The 17,179-nt window shown below is 47.8% G+C and overlaps 1 protein-coding gene across 2 annotated transcripts in view; it reads left to right on the forward strand.

The window, feature by feature from the left end:
- Pitpnc1 (phosphatidylinositol transfer protein cytoplasmic 1) overlaps positions 1-17,179 on the forward strand; it is a 227,708-nt gene that overhangs the window by 166,988 nt on the left and 43,541 nt on the right. For both annotated transcript variants that reach the window (XM_042702684.1, XM_042702683.1), the window contains exon 6: positions 13,269-13,364. In XM_042702684.1, coding sequence (XP_042558618.1) covers positions 13,269-13,364 — 96 coding nt within the window. The remainder of the gene's footprint in view (positions 1-13,268; positions 13,365-17,179) is intronic.

Here is a 17,179-nt window from a genome sequence, read left to right on the forward strand (position 1 = left end):
GTGAACACAGGCTAATGTTAAAAATCAAGGTTTATGCTTAGGCACTGGTGGCTAATACCTGTAATCCTAGCTACTCAGGAAGTGAAGATTTGAGGATCATAGTTTGAAGCCATCCTGTGTAGAGACTCCTTTGAGATACTTACCTCCAATTAACCAGCAAAAAGGTGGGAAGGGGAGGTGTGGTTCAAGTGGTAGAGTGCTGACATCAGGCAAGAAAAGTCAAGTGAGATTGGAAGGCCTTGAGTTAAGTCCCAGTATCAGCATACACACACACACACACACACACACACACACGCACGCACGCACGCACGCACGCGCGCGCGCACACACACACACACACACGACAAAAACTCAAGGTTCATGGAATTTAGCAGTTCTGTTCCACAAAAGCAACAACAAAAGGAAGTGTTAAGGGTTATTTACAGGAATGCTAATAGAGTGTCTGAGAAACAGCAAATGAATGAGACTTGCTGGCTGTCTAGCACATTCACTGTGACCCAGAGCTTCCTGGGCTTCTAGTACTAGAGCACTTAATGACACTTCAGGGAAGATCAGCCTCTTAGTGGAACCCTTAGGGTGTTGTTCAGACTTGCAGAATTCAGCAGAACATAAGGCTTCGTTCCCCCACCCCACCCCAACTTAGCGGGCACCATCTCACTCTGTGCCCAGCTGGCCTAGAGCTCACTGTGTAGCCCAAGCCAATGTCAAACTCATGATCCTCTTGCCTTCAACTTCTGGAGCGCTAGGCTTACAGGCATGTACCACCACCCCTGGCTCAAGTCAAAGGCTTTTACTGTCTTCTGTTAAGTTTATTTAGTAGGTGTCTAGACTGTTGTTCATGCTGATTGAACCAAGCCATCTACTATGGACTACTATGGTTGATAGGTAGTTTTTTGTATACTAGTTTTCTGTTGTTGGTGGCATTTTATGTTGCCAGTCCTAGGGCTTGAACTCAGGGCCTAGGGGCTGTCCCTTAGCTTTTTCACTCAAGGCTAGCTAGGATTCTACCACTGGAGCCACAGCTTCACTTCTTGCTTTTTGCTGGTTAATTGGAGATAAAAGTCTTGTGGAAGCCAGCCACTGATGGCCCATACCTATAATCCTAGCTCCTGAGGATCTGAGGATCTGAGCCATTCAAAGCTAACTCTGGTCAGGAAAGTCCATGACACTCTTGATCTCCAATTAACCATCAGAACACCAAAAGTGGAGCTGTAGCTCAAACTGGTACATACTAGCCTTGAGCATAAAGAGCTCAGGAACAGTACCCAGGTCCTGAGTTCAAGCCCCAAAACTGACAAAAAAAAAATCTCATGGGAGCTGGGAATGTGGCTTAGTGGTAGAGTGCTTGCCTAGCATGCCTGAAGCCCTGCGTTCAATTCCTCAGTACCACATACACAGAAAAAGCCAAACGTGGCACTGTGACTCAACTGGTAGAGCCCTAACCTTGAACAAAAAGAAGCTCAGGGACAATGCCTAGGCCCTGAGCTCAAACCCCAGGACTGGTCCAAAAACAACAACAACAACTCATGAACTTTTCTGCCCAGGCTGGCTTCTAACTGAGACCCTGAGATCTCAATTTCCTGAGTAGCTAGGATTGCAGGTATGAGTCAGTCACTGGCACCTAGCAGGTAGGTAAGTTTTAAAACAAAAATCCTAATGGGCTTGTTGCTACTTACTACTTTTACCCACATACAGAAAGCTTGAACTGATAGACAGTTGTTCTGTTTAATTCTGAAATATTATGGCTATGTGACCTTACATTTAACAGAAGTACCTAGAGCTGAGCAAAGCACCTACCAGAAGTTACACCCCCTGCTGATCCCTCCAGGGAGATTGAGGCCCCTGAGGGCCCAAGAATTAAATTCTAACCAAACGTTATCTGAAAATGAATTCCCGGTTACTCATTATTGCTTGACTGAAAGGTGACCCACAAAGTCACTGCGATCTTGAGATAGGAGCTGCTGCTGTGTGCCTAGGGACCGGAGGAGGAAACAGTGAGCAGGGTGTAGAGAGGAAGCTGAGGCCTTTGGGAGGAAGCAAGGGCCTGCCAGGGAAGGGAGAAAGTTCTAGATGGGTGAGTTATGGGCAGAGGCAGTATATTAAGTCCATAGCTGTGTGTAGCATTTCCTTCTTTGCGAAGTGCCTTTGCACCCATTATCCCTACTCACCCTGAAGGCTCAGTGAGGGGCAGGAACTGATAGAGTGCCAACTTCCACATGATGAAACAGCTCTCTGGAAAAGTTTCTAGAAGTTTCTCCCAGCTCCAAAGTCCTGGATGAAAACTAGATATTTGGATTGCTGGGCTTCCTTCTCTCTACCTTAAATCAACGTATTCTAGAGAGCATTAAAGAAACTGGTCTGTGGCTGGGCACTGGTAGCTCACGTCTATAATCCTAACTCCTTGGGAAGGTGAGATCTGAGGATCGTGATTCAAAGCCAGCACAAGGCAGAAAGACCACGAGATCCTTTTATTGCCAGTAAACTACCAAAAAGCCAGAGGTAGCTCTATGGCTCAAGTGGTAGAGTGCTAGCCTTGAGCAAAAGAAGCTCAAGAATAGCACCCAGGCCCTGAGTTCAAGCCCCAGGACTGGAACACACACACACACACACACACACACACACACACAAACACACACACACGTCCTGTCTATTGGGAAGAACATTTTTGAGTGGTTGTGTGGGTGGAGAATGGATGGATGAATGCGGAGCTATATCCATATCAAAAGAAAGAAATTAGCCAGGCATCAGTTGCTTATGCCTGAAATCCTAGCTACTCAGGAGGCTGAGATCTGAGGATCGAGGTTCAAAGCAGGAAACTCCATGAGAGACTCTTACCTCTAATAAACCACTCAGAAAACCAGAAATGGCGCTGTGGCTCAGGTGGTGGAGCGCTCGCCCAGGCCCAGAGCTCAAGCCCCACGACAGAGAGAGAGAGAGAGAGGGAAACTGAGGTAGGTTTAGTGGCCCATGGCTGCCTGACACTCCCTCCCTCTCTCCTTCCCTCCCTCCCCGCCCACTGTACTTGTGGAGATGAGTGGAGATTGCAGGGCCTGTCCAGGAAATGGACTGCTGGGATTTGGAGCCATCCAAGGCTGCAGTGCTGGACCAGAAGGGAGACAGGGAAAGCAATCATGTTTCTACCTTAGACCTTTAAAGGACATAAAGTGAAAGAGGCGTAAATCTTGGAGTCAAAAGCATCAGGAGGTGAGGGTGATGAATGTGTCTCCGCTGCGTTAATTGGGGATCAAAGCAGAGATTGGCATTTGAGGTTGTCCTTTGACATCAGCAAATCTGGACTTCCAGCAAAAATGTCTGCGCTATCCAAGAGATTTATTAGGTCGTTAGCAATCAAAGATGGACATTTTATTGCAGGTGTTCTCCAGGTGGTATAAATTACAAGGAAATGAAAGAGAAGAGACAAAAGGAAAGATACTCACTAGGAAGAAGATTGGTTCATTTATATTACAGCCCTATAGCGAAAGCAATTCAGACCTTTAAAAGTAGGCTGAGAGCATGGTTCGAACACAAAGTCCTGAGTTCAAATTCCAGGGCCACCAAAAATGAAGTCATAATATTCAATACATATCCTATGAAACTCAGAACATTCAGGAGACGGGCTGGGTTGGGAGAGATGGGAACAATTCAGGACTGACAACAGTCAAGATGCACTGTACTTGTAAACTGATTTGTTGAATAATTCCCTTGCACGACTACTTGAAGACAATAAAAATACATTGTTTTTGGTTTGTTTTTTTTTTTTAAGAAAGAAGTTGAGTGCCGGTACATCAGGGCTGTAATCCTAGCTACTGGAGAGGCTGAGATCTGTAGATTGTGCTTCACAGCTAGCCAAGCAAGAAACTCTTATCTCCAATAAGCTACTTAAAAAGCTAGAAAGGGAGCTGTGACTCAAATGATAGAGCAGCTCTGGGACCATGCCCAGGCCCTGAGTTCAAGCTTAGTACAAAAAGAAAAAAACGTAGAATGTATTGGGAGCCAAGTACGGCGATGAACACCTAAAATCCCAGCTGCATGGGAGGCTGAGTCAGGAGGATTGAAACTTGGGAGCCAGTCTGGGCAATGTAGTGCCTCTTCCAAAACACCATAAGAAGAGGCGGTCGGTGTAGAATCGCTTACCTAACTAGAGGAAGGCCCTAGGTTCTCAACTCTGAATTAAAACAAATAAATCCTGGTAGGTGATTGGCCCTTCACACTGCCTCGTCACTGACAGGATGCTTTCCCTGCCTTGTCATTGGCCCCCGGGGCTGAGCAGCAGGGAGCATGTTCTCACTTTACCGATGATGAGAGAGCCAGCGCTCCACCTGTCACCTGACACCCAGCCACACAGCCTGACCTGCCCCTCCCCCCCTTCACACCAGCTTCTCTGCGCCTTTTTTAATTATTATTATATTTTCTTGCATTGGTTTGGTGTGTCTTGCCTTTGTTTTTTGTTTTTTTAAGTTTACCCAGAGCCTCGTGCGTGCTAGGCAAGCACTCCATCCCCGGCCCTGCATTTTCCATAGTAAAGATGTACTATGATGGAAATAGGAAGCTGGCTTCCTTTATTAAGAAATAAAAACAGGGGGCTGGGAAGGTGGCTCAGTGGTAGAGCGCTTGCCTTGCATGCCAGAGGCCCTGGGTTCGATTCCTCAGCACCACATAAGAAAAAAAAAAAAAGAAATAAAAACAGAAAAGATTGTTTTTTTTGTTTTGTTTTTGCCGGTCGTGGGGCCTGAACTCTGGGCCTGGGCACTGTCCCTCAGCTCTTCAATTCAAGGCGAGCACTTTATCATTTGAGCCATAGTACCATTTCCGGCTTTTTCTGCATATGTGGTACTCAGGAATCGAACTCAGGGCCTCATGCATGCAAGGCAAGCACTCTACCACCAAGCCACCTTCCCAGCCCAAAGACTGTTCTTTCTAAATGAATTCCTACACACTTAAAGCTGATTCTCAAGAGCAAATGAAAGCTGGTGTAAGGCCGGGGTGAACTGTGCTCTCTTCCCCCATGGGGAAAAGTAGAATCAAGGGGTTCAGCCAGGAGCTGGTACCTTACCAGTTCAAGCCTCTGGATCTGGATACCCCACCTCACTCTCCTGCCATCTGGGTACTGGTCCAAGTCTCTTCCCCTTGCCTGAGGTGCTCCTTCCAGAGTCTTCTACAGGCCCTAGGTGAGGAACTGAGCCAGAGGCCCTTGCTTAAGTTCTTCAACAGTAGATGAGATCTCTTGATTCTTTTTTTGGGTCCGGTCGTGGGGCCTGAACTCTGGGCCTGGACGCTGTCCCTCAGCTCTTCAGCTCAAGGCTAGCGCTCTACCACTTGAGCCACAGCACCACTTCTGGCTTTTTTCTTTTTGCTTATATGGTGCTGAGGAATCGAACCCAGGGCCTCAGGCATGCAAGGCAAGCGCTCTACCACTGAGCCACCTTCCCAGCCCCATCCCTTGATTCTTTAGTGGCTTGGGACTGGCACCAAGTGTATCATTTTTCCCTGAGAGGCAGCTCAGGAATCAGCTGGAAGGAGACACAGACGCTGAAGTTCTTCAGGACATTTGTTGGGGGTAAACAAGACAGAGACATGCTGGCCTGTAGCAGGCCAGGCCAAGTGTGACCTCTGAAGACCACCAGTCTTGGATTGAGAATGGGGCTCAGTGGTATGCAGGAAGCCCTGGGTTTGACTCCTCAGTACCACATACACAGAAAAGCCAGAGTTGGTGCTATGGCTCAAGTGGTAGCGTGCTAGCCTTGAGCAAAAAGAATCTCAAGGACAGTGCCCAGGCCCTGAGTTCAAGTCCCAGGATTGGCAAGAGAGAGGGAGGGACGGGGTGAAGAAGGGAGAGAGAAATGAAAGCCACCAGTCTTGTGCACCTGTATGAAATGGGAAAGAACCTTGGCAAAGGCTTTGTTGTTTAGGCTCCCAAATGAGTTGAGGGACTGAGAGGCTTCAAGTCACCTGGAGGAGGCAGACACGAACACGGAGGCTATCGAAGGCCAGGCCCTGGGAACCCTTCCAAGTTCAATCGCGACCTGTCACCCTTACGAGAACACCAGCAGCCTGCGTTCCGTCCTCAGCGCCCACCGTGTGAGCTGCGATCAGAGAGGACAGGGGGAAATGAGGGCTATTTTGAGCAGAGCTGCTGAGACTTATTTTGGGAGCCGTTATTGATCCTGCTGCGGGGAAACTGCCCGTGTCCCTGCGAGGTGTTGGATGTTGACTCTCCCAAGCCGCCAGCCCAAAGGGAGAATTCACACTCTGTACCAAAATTAGCCAGCCTTTCTAAAAGGAGCCTTGTTACAGCTGCCTGGGAGCCGAAACTTAGAAGTGTGTGTGTGTGTGTGTGTGCGCGCGCGTGCACGCGCACGTGTGCACACTGTGAAAACCTTCTTAGTCTATGAATCAAGTATTTTTAACCTGGCTTTAATGTAATTCTCTGTCCCCGTAATGAGCTGCTGTGACCTAGAGCGCCTGATTAGAATCCCGTTTGAACCTTTTTGTCTTCTGTCTCGGTGTCACTTTGGTGACAATCTCCTAGACCTTCTGGCTCACCTTTAATGGTTCCCAAATGAGTCCAGGGGTCACCGTTGTGTCCAGCGTGGGTCGTGGGACTTTGGCTTGTGATATGAAATTGTTCTCAGCTCCCTGCCCAGCTTGCTGGCACTCCAAACCCTAGCACATAAGTGTTTCTTGCCTCATGGGATCCTTCCTGTAGTTCCCACCCCCCCCCCCTCCGCGCCCCAAGACCTCCACCTTCCCCCCTCTCCCCCCCCACCACAGTCCCAGGCATCTTTCTGGCCCTTTCTCCCTGCCTGTGTCATGATGGCTTTTTTTTTTTTTTTAATCATCTTGTTGTTGTCAGTCGTGGGACTTGAACTCAGGGCCTGTGAGCTGTTTCTGAGCCCTTTGACTCAAGGCGAGCACTCTACCACTTAAAGCCCACTGCAGCAGCTTTCTAGTAGTTAATGGGAGATAAGAATCTCACACATTTTCCTGCCCCGGGGCTGGCCTCAAACCATGATCCTCAGATCTCAGCCTCCTGAGTAGTTAGGATTACAGGCGTGAACCACTAAGCACCAGGTGGCCCTGTTTGGGTTTTTTTTGAGTTTTCCAACTCAAAACTCTTTGAGCCCAGAGAACAAAATGACTATTCGTCTTCACTGGAGATCATCCAGGACACTGAAGCTTCTTGTTCAGAGTGTAGAGGGCACCATGGCCCTCACCCTGGGTAGCACAGCCCACCAGGTGACAGGCACAAAACAGCAGAAAGAAATCCCCCCAAGGCTCTAAAGGTCAGAGGCTGAACTAAGGTGTCCGCGGGGTCTGCTTCCTCTCAACTCCCCCTGAAGGCCTTCCTTGTTGCTTCCGGCTTCCGGTGGCCCAGGAGTTCCTTGCGCAGTGCATGAGTCATTCCTGCGCATGCAGCTTTGCTCTCCGGTGCCAACAGTCCTGCGTCTTACCGTTCCTGTTTTCTTTTTGTGCCAGTACTGGGGCTTGAATTCAGGACCTTGCGATCTCAGTTGGCTCTTTAGCTCAAGACTGCTGCTCTACCATGTGAGCTACACTTCTACTTCCATGTCTGGTGTCTTTAGTGAAGCTGTTACCATCTCTTCTTTTTATAAGACACCAAATCCAGGATTTCATTCCAGGATCCTTAACTGCAAAGACCCCGTCTCCAAATGAAGTCAATGTTGAGGCTCTTGGCAGCCCTGAGTTGGGAGACAGATACTGTTTAATCTACTCGGGGAGTCTAGAGATCCCCATTTAAGGAAGAATCACAAACCAGAGATCCCATTTCTGAGTGTGGATCCTGGGGAAATGAAAACTTGGTATTCGCCAGTGCTTTAGCCTCTCTGATCAGAGGCGAGGATAAACAAACATTGTGCGACCACATAATGGAATACCACTTAGCCCTGAAAAGGAATGACCTTGGAAATGTGCAAGACAAAACATGGGGATGGAGAACAGATCCGTGGTTGGCAAGGCTGGGAGGGAAGGAGGTGCTATAAATCTTTCTTGGGATGATGGAAGAGTTCTACAAGTGAATTTTAATGATGGTTCTTAGTACCCCTTGTGTGTTCAATTAATGTATCTGTACATACTACCCACTAAATATTGATAACAGCAAAAAAAAAATTAGGGTAGGGGTAGGAGGTTTCAAATGAAAGGCAAGGGATCGCCACTTATATTTGTGAATAACAAGGTAGCACTAGATTTTAGTACCAAGTTGAGTTTTCATATTTGATCCTGCCCAAAGTTAAGATATGTCTAATCTGGGCAGTTGCTACCTTTTTCCTTGCACTTGACTATATTTCTCAAGTTAAAAAACATCTAGTTCCAGAGAAACTTTTTCTAAGAACGGGGCAAAACAGAAAAATGAAAACAACTCTGGAGGGTGTGACTTCCTTGTGGTTGCACCCAGGAAGGGGCCAGACTAAACAGTTCTACTGCTTCTTTCTGAGTGCTCCAACAGAATGAGCGGAGCGTGGTGACGCACGCCCATCATCCCAGTACTCCCAGTTCATCAAATGAATTTATCCCAGTTTCCTCACCCATTCCCTCACAGTGGGATATTTTAACTTCTTTCTTTAAACCTTTATGATCTTTTCTCCCTTTTGTCATTCCAATAATAATGCAATGACAGTCTTCATGCGTAAAGTTTTTCTTCCAATGAGAATTATCTGTAATCCTAGTAGGAGGCAGAGATCTGAGGCTCACAGTTCAAAGCCAGCTCAGGCAGGAAAGCCTGTGAGACTCTTATCTCCAGTTAACTACCAAAAAAGCCAGAAGTGGCACTGTGGCTCAAATGGTAGAGTTCTATCCTCGAGCAGAAAAATCCCAGGGATAGTGCACAGGCCCTGAGTTCAAGCCCTATGACTGGCACAGAAAAGAAAAAAAATTCTCCAAGTGTAAACTTTGTAGGTAAAAAATATATGAAAATTAGCCAGGCACCGGTAGCTCACGCCTGCCATCCTAGCTACTCAGGAGGCTGAGATCTGAGGATCATGGTTCAAAGCCAGTCCGGGCAGGAAAGCCTGTGAGACTCTTATCTCCAGTAAAACCCCAGAAAAGGGGTCTTTTCTTGCACTTTTTCTTCCCTGGTGGGTGACTGGCGGAGTGGCTTAGCGGTAAAGCACCTGCCTAACAAGCATGAGGTCTCGTGCAGACCCCAGTACTGCAAACAAGAAAAAAAATTAAAAATCCTCACTCCTTCCCTAGTGGGGAGCAGGGCGGAGGTCAGGGGAGGGAACCAGACGGGCACCAGAAGCCAGCACAGATGCTCCGTGGGAAGACAGGAGGGGGCGAGAGTGACGTGTGCTGTGCGCAGCTGCTCCGGTGTGAGCATGGCTCCCCTCAGCCATTCGTATGTTAGAAGCCTGCGTCTGGGGGAAACCTTTAGAAGGTGGCATCTAGAGTCTGGGGCTGGGAAGGTGGCTCAGTGGTAGAGCGCTTGCCTTGCATGCATGAGGCCCTGGGTTCGATTCCTCAGCACCACATAAGCAAAAAGAAAAAAGCTGGAAGTGGTGCTGTGGCTCTAGTGGTAGAGCACTAGCCTTGAGCTGAAGAGCTGAGGGACAGCGCCCAGGCCCAGAGTTCAGGCCCCACGACTGACCAAAAAGATAAATAGGTAAATAAATAAAGGGGAAGTGTGTACCTTACTTGGGGCCTTGTTGCAGAAGCCATTATGTCTCTCAGTCTCTCGTTCCTCCCTCCCTCTCTCCCTCTCTTTTTCTTTCTCCGTTTCCCTCTCCTTCTCTGTCTCTCCCTCTTCTTCCCTCCCACCCTCTCTGTCTGTCTGTCTGTCTGTCTGTCTGTCTGTCTGTCTGTCTGTCTGTCTGTCTCTCTTCTCTGTGGCAAAGTTCCCGCTCCCTCTCACACTCATCCTGCCCTCCCTCCTGAGGGTCTGTGACCGAGCCAGGCATCCGTGCCCGCGCCAGGCCCGCACGCAGGCACCCTGAGCTCTGCAACCCTCCTTTTTGTTTCCTTAGCCTGCCTCGGGCATTTCGTGACAGCCACGAAAGCAGGCTGCTGGTGTCCGTGACACCACCAAGATGGGCAGGGAACTCCAGGGGATGGAAGGGAAGTACCTACCTCAGCTCACTTCCACAGCCAAGGCCCCTCTCCCGAGGGACAGGAGGGCTGGTCCAGAGGGCCCCACTGGCGAAGGGGTGCGTGTGGCCCGCGGGCTGGCAGAGGAGTTCGTGAGGTGGCCTGAGCCCGCGCTGGTTCAGTCGCTGGGCGGCAGAAAACCTGCTGGGGCACAGGCAAGGTGAGCAGGGTAGACAGGTGGGCACGCTGCCAGTGCCGCGCGAGGCCCGGAGGGCATGGTGCCTGCTTCGGGAAGGCCACAGTGAAGTGGTTCCTGGGCCCTGGGACAGGGCTGCTGGACGGTCAGCAACGCTGTCCTCCAGGCATGCAACAGAGGAAAAGCTGCACGGGTTGTCCTCAAGATCCAGCCCTGGGAGACTTCCCCAGCTTCCTGCGGTGTCCCTGCAGCGCCCTCTACTGGCCAGGCTCGCGGTCCCTAAGCTCAGCCGGGTTAGCGCTGCTACAAGGAGTGATCCAAAAACAATTAAGTCCAATTAGACAAAGCCACGTAATCTGTCTACAGCTCCTTTAACATGATTTGTTTCCTTTTGTTTGAATCTCATAGATTTCACCAATAAGTTTCCAATTGTGTGTGTGTGTGTGTGTGTGTGTGTGTGTGTGTGTGTGTGTGTGTGTGTGTGTGTGTGTGTATAGTACTGGGAATTGAACTCAGGGCCAGAATGCTGTCCTTGAGCTTTCTTGCTCGAGGCTAGGGCTCTACCACTTGAGCCACAGCTCCACTTTCCGGCTTTTTGGTGGTGAATTGGAGATAAGAGTCTCACAGAGGGAGCCGGGCGCTGGTGGCTCACGCCTGTAATCCTAGCTACTCAGGAGGCTGAGATCTGAGGATCGCGGTTCAAAGCCAGCCCGGGCAGGAGAGACCGTGAGACTCCTATCTCCAATAAACCACCAGAAAACCGGAAGTGGCGCTGTAGCTCAAGTGGTAGAGTGCTCGCCTTGAGCTGAAGAGCTGAGGGACAGCGCCCAGGCCCAGAGTTCAGGCCCCACGACCGACAAAAAAAAAAAAAGAGTTTCACAGAGGGAGGGAAAGTGGGAGAAAACAAGGGAGGGGGTAACAATGTTCAACAAGAAGTGTACTCGTTGCCTACGGATGTTAACGAATGTTACGGTAACCCCTCTGTACGTCACCTTGATAATAAAATTAAATTAAAAAAGAGGTAGAAGGTGAGGGGGAAGAGAGTCTCATGGAGATTGCTGGCTTTGAATTGTGATCCTCAGATCGCAGCCCTACTGAGTAGCTGGGATTACAGGTGTGAGCCACTGGCACCTGCTCCAATTCTTTTTTTTTTTTAACGTCTTCTGTAATTTGCTCTCCAGAAGTTGGTTCCCTCTAGGTATTCTGTTTTGCCTTCTTACTGGGGGCACATGCCTTTCTTTTCTTGGCTTATCCTGGTGAGACACAGAGGGAGAGAAAAAGAGAGAGCCTCTGACTTGTATAATCTGAGACCCAGTATTTCATTTCACAACTGAATTCTCTACTTGATTTAAGCTTGTCTGCCTATTGTCTATTTCATTTCAGGGCAGACCCCCGTCCCTTCCAAACATTACAGTGGTGTCCCAAGGCACTTGAGTTTAGTGGCAGTGAAAGGAACAGGAGCTGAGCTAAGAACTGTTCTTTCTCTACCCTGGAGGGATTGTGGAGGGCAGTTCAGGTCGGGCTAGGTTGTGAATTGAGCCTCCAAACATGTTAGAAAAAAATTGGCAGCACAACCAACAGCAGACATGGCCAAGTAGCCGCACAAAGATTTTTTCAGAAAGCAATTGGAAATCTCACCTTGCGTGCTAACGGAGAAGAGGGTAGCAGAAACAGAGCCCTCCAGGTGCTGTCTTGTGGGAGTGTAGGTTATTAATAGGCCTCAAATTTGAGTCAAGACAACGTTCTTAGGTGTCAGACAGCCTGTTCTTCCAACTATTCTATTATCTTCTGAAGCGTTGGATGTAATTAGTGTTCTCTAATGATGCCCTGTAGGAACTGGCTCAGCAGAAAGGTGGAGCGAAGCTAAGACTTCCTCCAGAGATGGTGTCTACACTAAACTTAGTCTACTTAGGGTCCTTCCAAACTGTCTTCTTCTCTTTAGACCAGAAAATGACAAAAGGGGAAAACTAAAGGAACTTAATCATTCTGCCAAAATCATGTATCTATACATTGTGACTATCTTGCTTTTTCTTTTTTTCTTTCCTTTTGCAATTAATGAACATTTTGGACTGCACGCAGGGAAATTGACACACAGCCATCTCAGAATCTTACTGAGCTCTACCTTTGTTAGCTCTTATGTGGACCAAGGAAATGGCAATATTTAATCATCAAGAAAAATGCCAGACGCCGGTGATTTCACACCTGTCATCCTAGCTACTCAGGAGGCTGAGATCTGAGGATCATGGTTCAAAGCCAGCCCAGACAGGAAAGTCCATGAGACTCTTATCTCCAATAAATCACCAGAAAACTGGAAGTAGTGCTGTGGCTCAAGTGGTAGAGCACTAGCCTTGAGCTAAAGAGCTGAGGGACAGTGCCCAGGCCCAGAGTTCAAGCCCCACGACTGACCAAAAAAAAAAAAGATGCACCTGTTCCTTAGAGGGTAATGGGATTTGTGGATTTTCCCCTCCTTTTTACTCATTCATATTTTTCTGCCTCTGGCATTCTTTGTGAGATTAGATAGATGTAAAGATTTTAAAGAGAATACGTGCACATTTTTCTTCTCTAAGTCTTGGGTGCACACACACACACACACACACACACTCACTTCTCAAATCTAACCAGACCCTTGGTAAACTCTTCACTTTCCCTGTTCAGATTAACTGGAAAAGCAAAACAAGAACAAAACACCAAAAAAAAAAAAAAAAAAACTGAGAAGACTTCAGTTTGGAAGAGATTTTTGAAAGAGATTTAGCTCCTCACTCCCAAGCGTCTAAAAACAGCCGGCTTTGTCTTCTCCTACTCACCAAGCGGTGCTGGCTGCCACACCTGTCTCAAAAGTGACAAAAATCCAGGCGAGGGATACAAACCTTTTCCAAGATGCTTGCACATTTCTGTGGCAGGTGAAAGCGTTAGCCAGGAGCACCCCGGGGAGACATGCTGTGGGTGTTAGTGTACCTCGCACAAAGTAGCACCGATGCCCGGGCACCTTGTCGTGTGGTCTAACCTTTGCTATGTTGCTCTGTCCTTCCAGATTTTTGACAATGAAGCCAAAGACCTAGAGAGAGAAGTTTGTTTTATTGACATTGCCTGCGATGAAATTCCAGAACGCTACTACAAAGAATCGGAGGTAAGCTATAGACAGGTGGGGTGTGGAGGAAATTCGTGCATCTGATCATGTGTTCATAGGATTGGTCATTCACTCATTCCCTCAGCAGATACCGAGGGACTCCTAATCCAGGAGCCTTTCATTCAGTCCTGTGTAGATTGAAGTTTGGGTCACATCTTGTTTGAGTTTTTTAATGGAGGTCTCAAAATTAAGAACTCTGTACTTCCTCGGGCCCATCACTGGACCTGGCTGCCACTCCAATTCTATTTAGCTTTTCTCTTTACCCAACACAATCTGGACAACAGTGGTGTCTTCCTTCCTTCCTTCCTTCCTTCCTCTCTTTCTCTTTCCTTTCTCTCTCTTTCTCTTTCCTTTCTCTCTCTTTCTCTCCCTTTTTCTTCTTTCCTTCCTTCCTTATCTCTTTTTCTTTCTCTATTTCTTTCTCTTTCTTTCTCTTCCTTTTTCTTTCTTTCTCTCTCTTTCTTCCCCCTTTCCCTTTTTTCTTCCTTCCTTTCTTTCTCTCTTTTTCTTTCCTTTCTTCCTTCATCTCTCTTTTTCTCTCTTTTTCTTTCTCTTTCTTTCCTTTCTTTCTCTTTCTCTCCCTTCCTTCCTTACTTCCTTCCTTCCTTCCTCTCTTTCTATCTTTCTTTCTTTCTTTCTCTCTCTCTCTCTCTCTCTCTTTCTCTCTTTCTCTTTCTTATCTTTCTCCTTCCCTCTCTTTCTCCCTCCCTCCCTCCCTTTCTCTCTTCCTCCCTTCCTTCTCCTGTTCTTGAACTCAGAGCCTGGATGCTGTCCCTGAGTTTTTTGTTCAAGGCTACTGCTCTACCACTTGAGTCACAGCTCCACTTCTGGGTTTGGGGTAGTTAATTGGAAATAAGAATCTCACAAACTTTTCTGCCCCTACTGGCTTTGAACCCTGATCCTCTCAGATCTCACCCTCTTGAGTAGCTAGGATTACAGAATATGTGTGTATGTATACATGCATACGTGATGTGTATATATACATCCATGTGTCTATACATGCATGTATACATACTTTGACTTTGGTATTAGTGCTTTGATACAGAGTCTGTGGAGCCCAGGCTGGCCTCAAACTCCTGCAGGTGTGCACCACTCCACTGCGCCCAGATCGGGAACTGTATTTCCTGTGTTTCTCTGGAGTTTCACATAAAGAAAATCCTTAATCCGTCCTCAAAACTTTGACAGGTCATGTTGGCCCAGAACCATTCTCTTAAAATAGCATGTACGTTCCGTGAGAGCGTCTTTGTTCTTGGCTGAGGATAGATTTAAAGCAACAGCTTTCTCCCTGGTTTCTGTCCTACCACGATCTGCCCTTTGCCTTTCCAGCCCCTTTTTATTTTACTATTACTGCAAGTCACTGTCGAGATCCTGTTAGTCTTTTATTAATGGCTGCTGACGGAACTTGAGTGACCTGCTTGTGACTGCAGTGACAACAGATGTAGGGCTATTTTTGTTGTTCAACAACACGCGGCCAGTCACAGTATGTTTGGAAACCAGAGCCCCAGACTTGTCCTTGAGCCCAACATATGGACCTTGGAACCCTTCTCTTCAATTTACTCAGGCTGTTCGAAGATGTAATAAATGAGCTTAGAAAAAGTGAATCCCATGGACTGGGAAGGTGGCTTCATGGCAGAGGTTCTGGGTTCGATTCCTCAATATTACATAAACAAAAAGATAATAATAAAACTATATTAAAAGGGCTGAGAAGGTGGCTCAGTGGTAGAGTGCTTGCTTTGCATGCATGAGGCCCTGGGTTCAATTCCTCAGCACCACATAAGCAGAAAAAGCTGGAAGTGGTAGAGCGCTAATCTACAGCTGAAGAGCTGAAAGTCAGCGCCGAGGCCCAGAGTTCATGCCTCATGACCGACCAAAAAAATAGATAGATAGATAGATAGATAGATAGATAGATAGATAGATAGATAGATAGATAAAAAGTGAATTCCAGACAGGCACCAGTGGCTCATGCCTATAATCCTAGCTACTCAAGAGGCTGAGGTATGAGGATCACAATTCAAAGACAGCCCAGGCAGGAAAGTTCATGAAACTGATATTTCCAATTAACTAGCACAAAAGCCAAAAGTAGAGTCCGGTGTATATTTGTTTTTGTTTTTTGTTGGTCGTGGGGCCTGAACTCTGGGCCTGGGCACTGTCCCTCAGCTCTTCAGCTCAAGGCTAGCGCTCTACCACTTGAACCACAGTGCCAGTTCCAGCTTTTTCTGCTTTTGTCCTGCAGGAGGCCCTTGAACCCAGGGCCTCATGCATGCAAGGCAAGCACCCTACCACTGAGTCACCTTCCCAGCCCATGGTGTATGTTTGTCAAAGATGACTCTAGATAAAAAATGCATTGGGGCAGGGCCAAGTAGAAGTCAGGAGGTCACCAAAGTCATCAGATTTATTTCCATAGTTGGATGTTTAGGTTATATGAGGTGGCTTGAACTGGGACACTTATTTTGAAGATAGAATTGACAGAGGCTGTTTGTGGACTGCACATGAGAGAGAAGGAGTCCGGCTGATGCTAAGGATTCTGGTATGGGCAACAGTCAGATGACATTTGCTAAAATGATGGGGAGAAGAAGAGATTTGGGAGGAAGGTGGGTAGATTTAGTGATGGCAGAGAACTTCTTGAACGAAAGAAAATGAGTGGGACTTAGGTGTGAGAGGACTTGGAGATGAACATGGCAATTAGAAGACATTTAGAGTCCAATGACTGGATGAACGGGAGAACATAGATAATGCAATAGGAAAGGGGTTCAGGAAGAGGAAGAGCTGGTACCAAGAGTCTATAGAGAATTAGGGGGAAGATGCGGAGGGTCTGCCAAGGAAGGCAAGTTTCAAGAGAAAGAAGAAGGTGATCGCTTGTGTCAAATGCTGCAAGAGAGTCCAGTAAGATGGGTGGACCACTGAGTGGGAAGTGAGTGAACCCAATGGAAAACTCTTATGGAAACAGCTCCCTCCAGGACAACTTTGCCCCCACAAGATACTTGTCTCCTGCCAGCTTTGTTTGTCACTAACTGCTACTGCATTTAGTGGGTGCAGACTGGGAGTACTGCATCCTTCAACCGCAGATCACCCCTTTGCAATAATCATCATCTAGTACTGCCAAGGCTGGGAAGATTTACCCTAGAGGCAGAGGATACTGGAGTTGGATGGACCCCTGGTCCAGCCTTACACTGGAGCCTGCTCTGCCTGTCTTGGAGTCTTAGGGTAAGTCTAGTGGATGTGGCAGAAAAAAAAACACTCTAGAGCTCATCTCTGCTCCCCGAGATCTGCAGGGCCAGGAAGAATTTCCCCTCTGCCACAGCTCTGTTAATTCCACCACAAGGGGCTAGATGCATACTCCATCTGCAATGGGAAGAATGTCCATGGGGGACTCCAACTCGCCATCACTGGACACCTCTTCCCGCCCAACCTCCCCCCACTCCTCCCCGGACCTCAGACTGGAGTTGAAATTCCCCAGCATTGAGAGAGGTGAGTTTTCTAGGTTGTTTTGGTTGTGTGACTATCATGGATTGCCAGGACCGAGAATAGAATCCAGACCCGGCAGACCATTTCCAAGTCCATAGCTACTTCAGCACTGCGGTAAATAATTAACACGCTTCTCCCTGCCACAGCTTTCCTTCCACCGGGAGCTCTGACCTTGTCGCTCCCTGATTAAAAACCCCGCCTGGGTCTGCTCCCACACTGCTTCCCGCTAGCGGAGCCTTCCTGAGCACGTGCTCCCCGACCAGTCTGCGGGCCGTGCTTCTAGATCATACTAGCTCATGTGCGATCACTCTAGCACATGTTAGATCATGCTAGCACATGATCATACTAGC

This window comes from Dipodomys spectabilis, unplaced genomic scaffold, assembly GCF_019054845.1.
Source record: "Dipodomys spectabilis isolate Male_0828 unplaced genomic scaffold, ASM1905484v1 ptg000329l, whole genome shotgun sequence".
Classification (NCBI taxonomy): Eukaryota; Metazoa; Chordata; class Mammalia; order Rodentia; family Heteromyidae; genus Dipodomys; species Dipodomys spectabilis.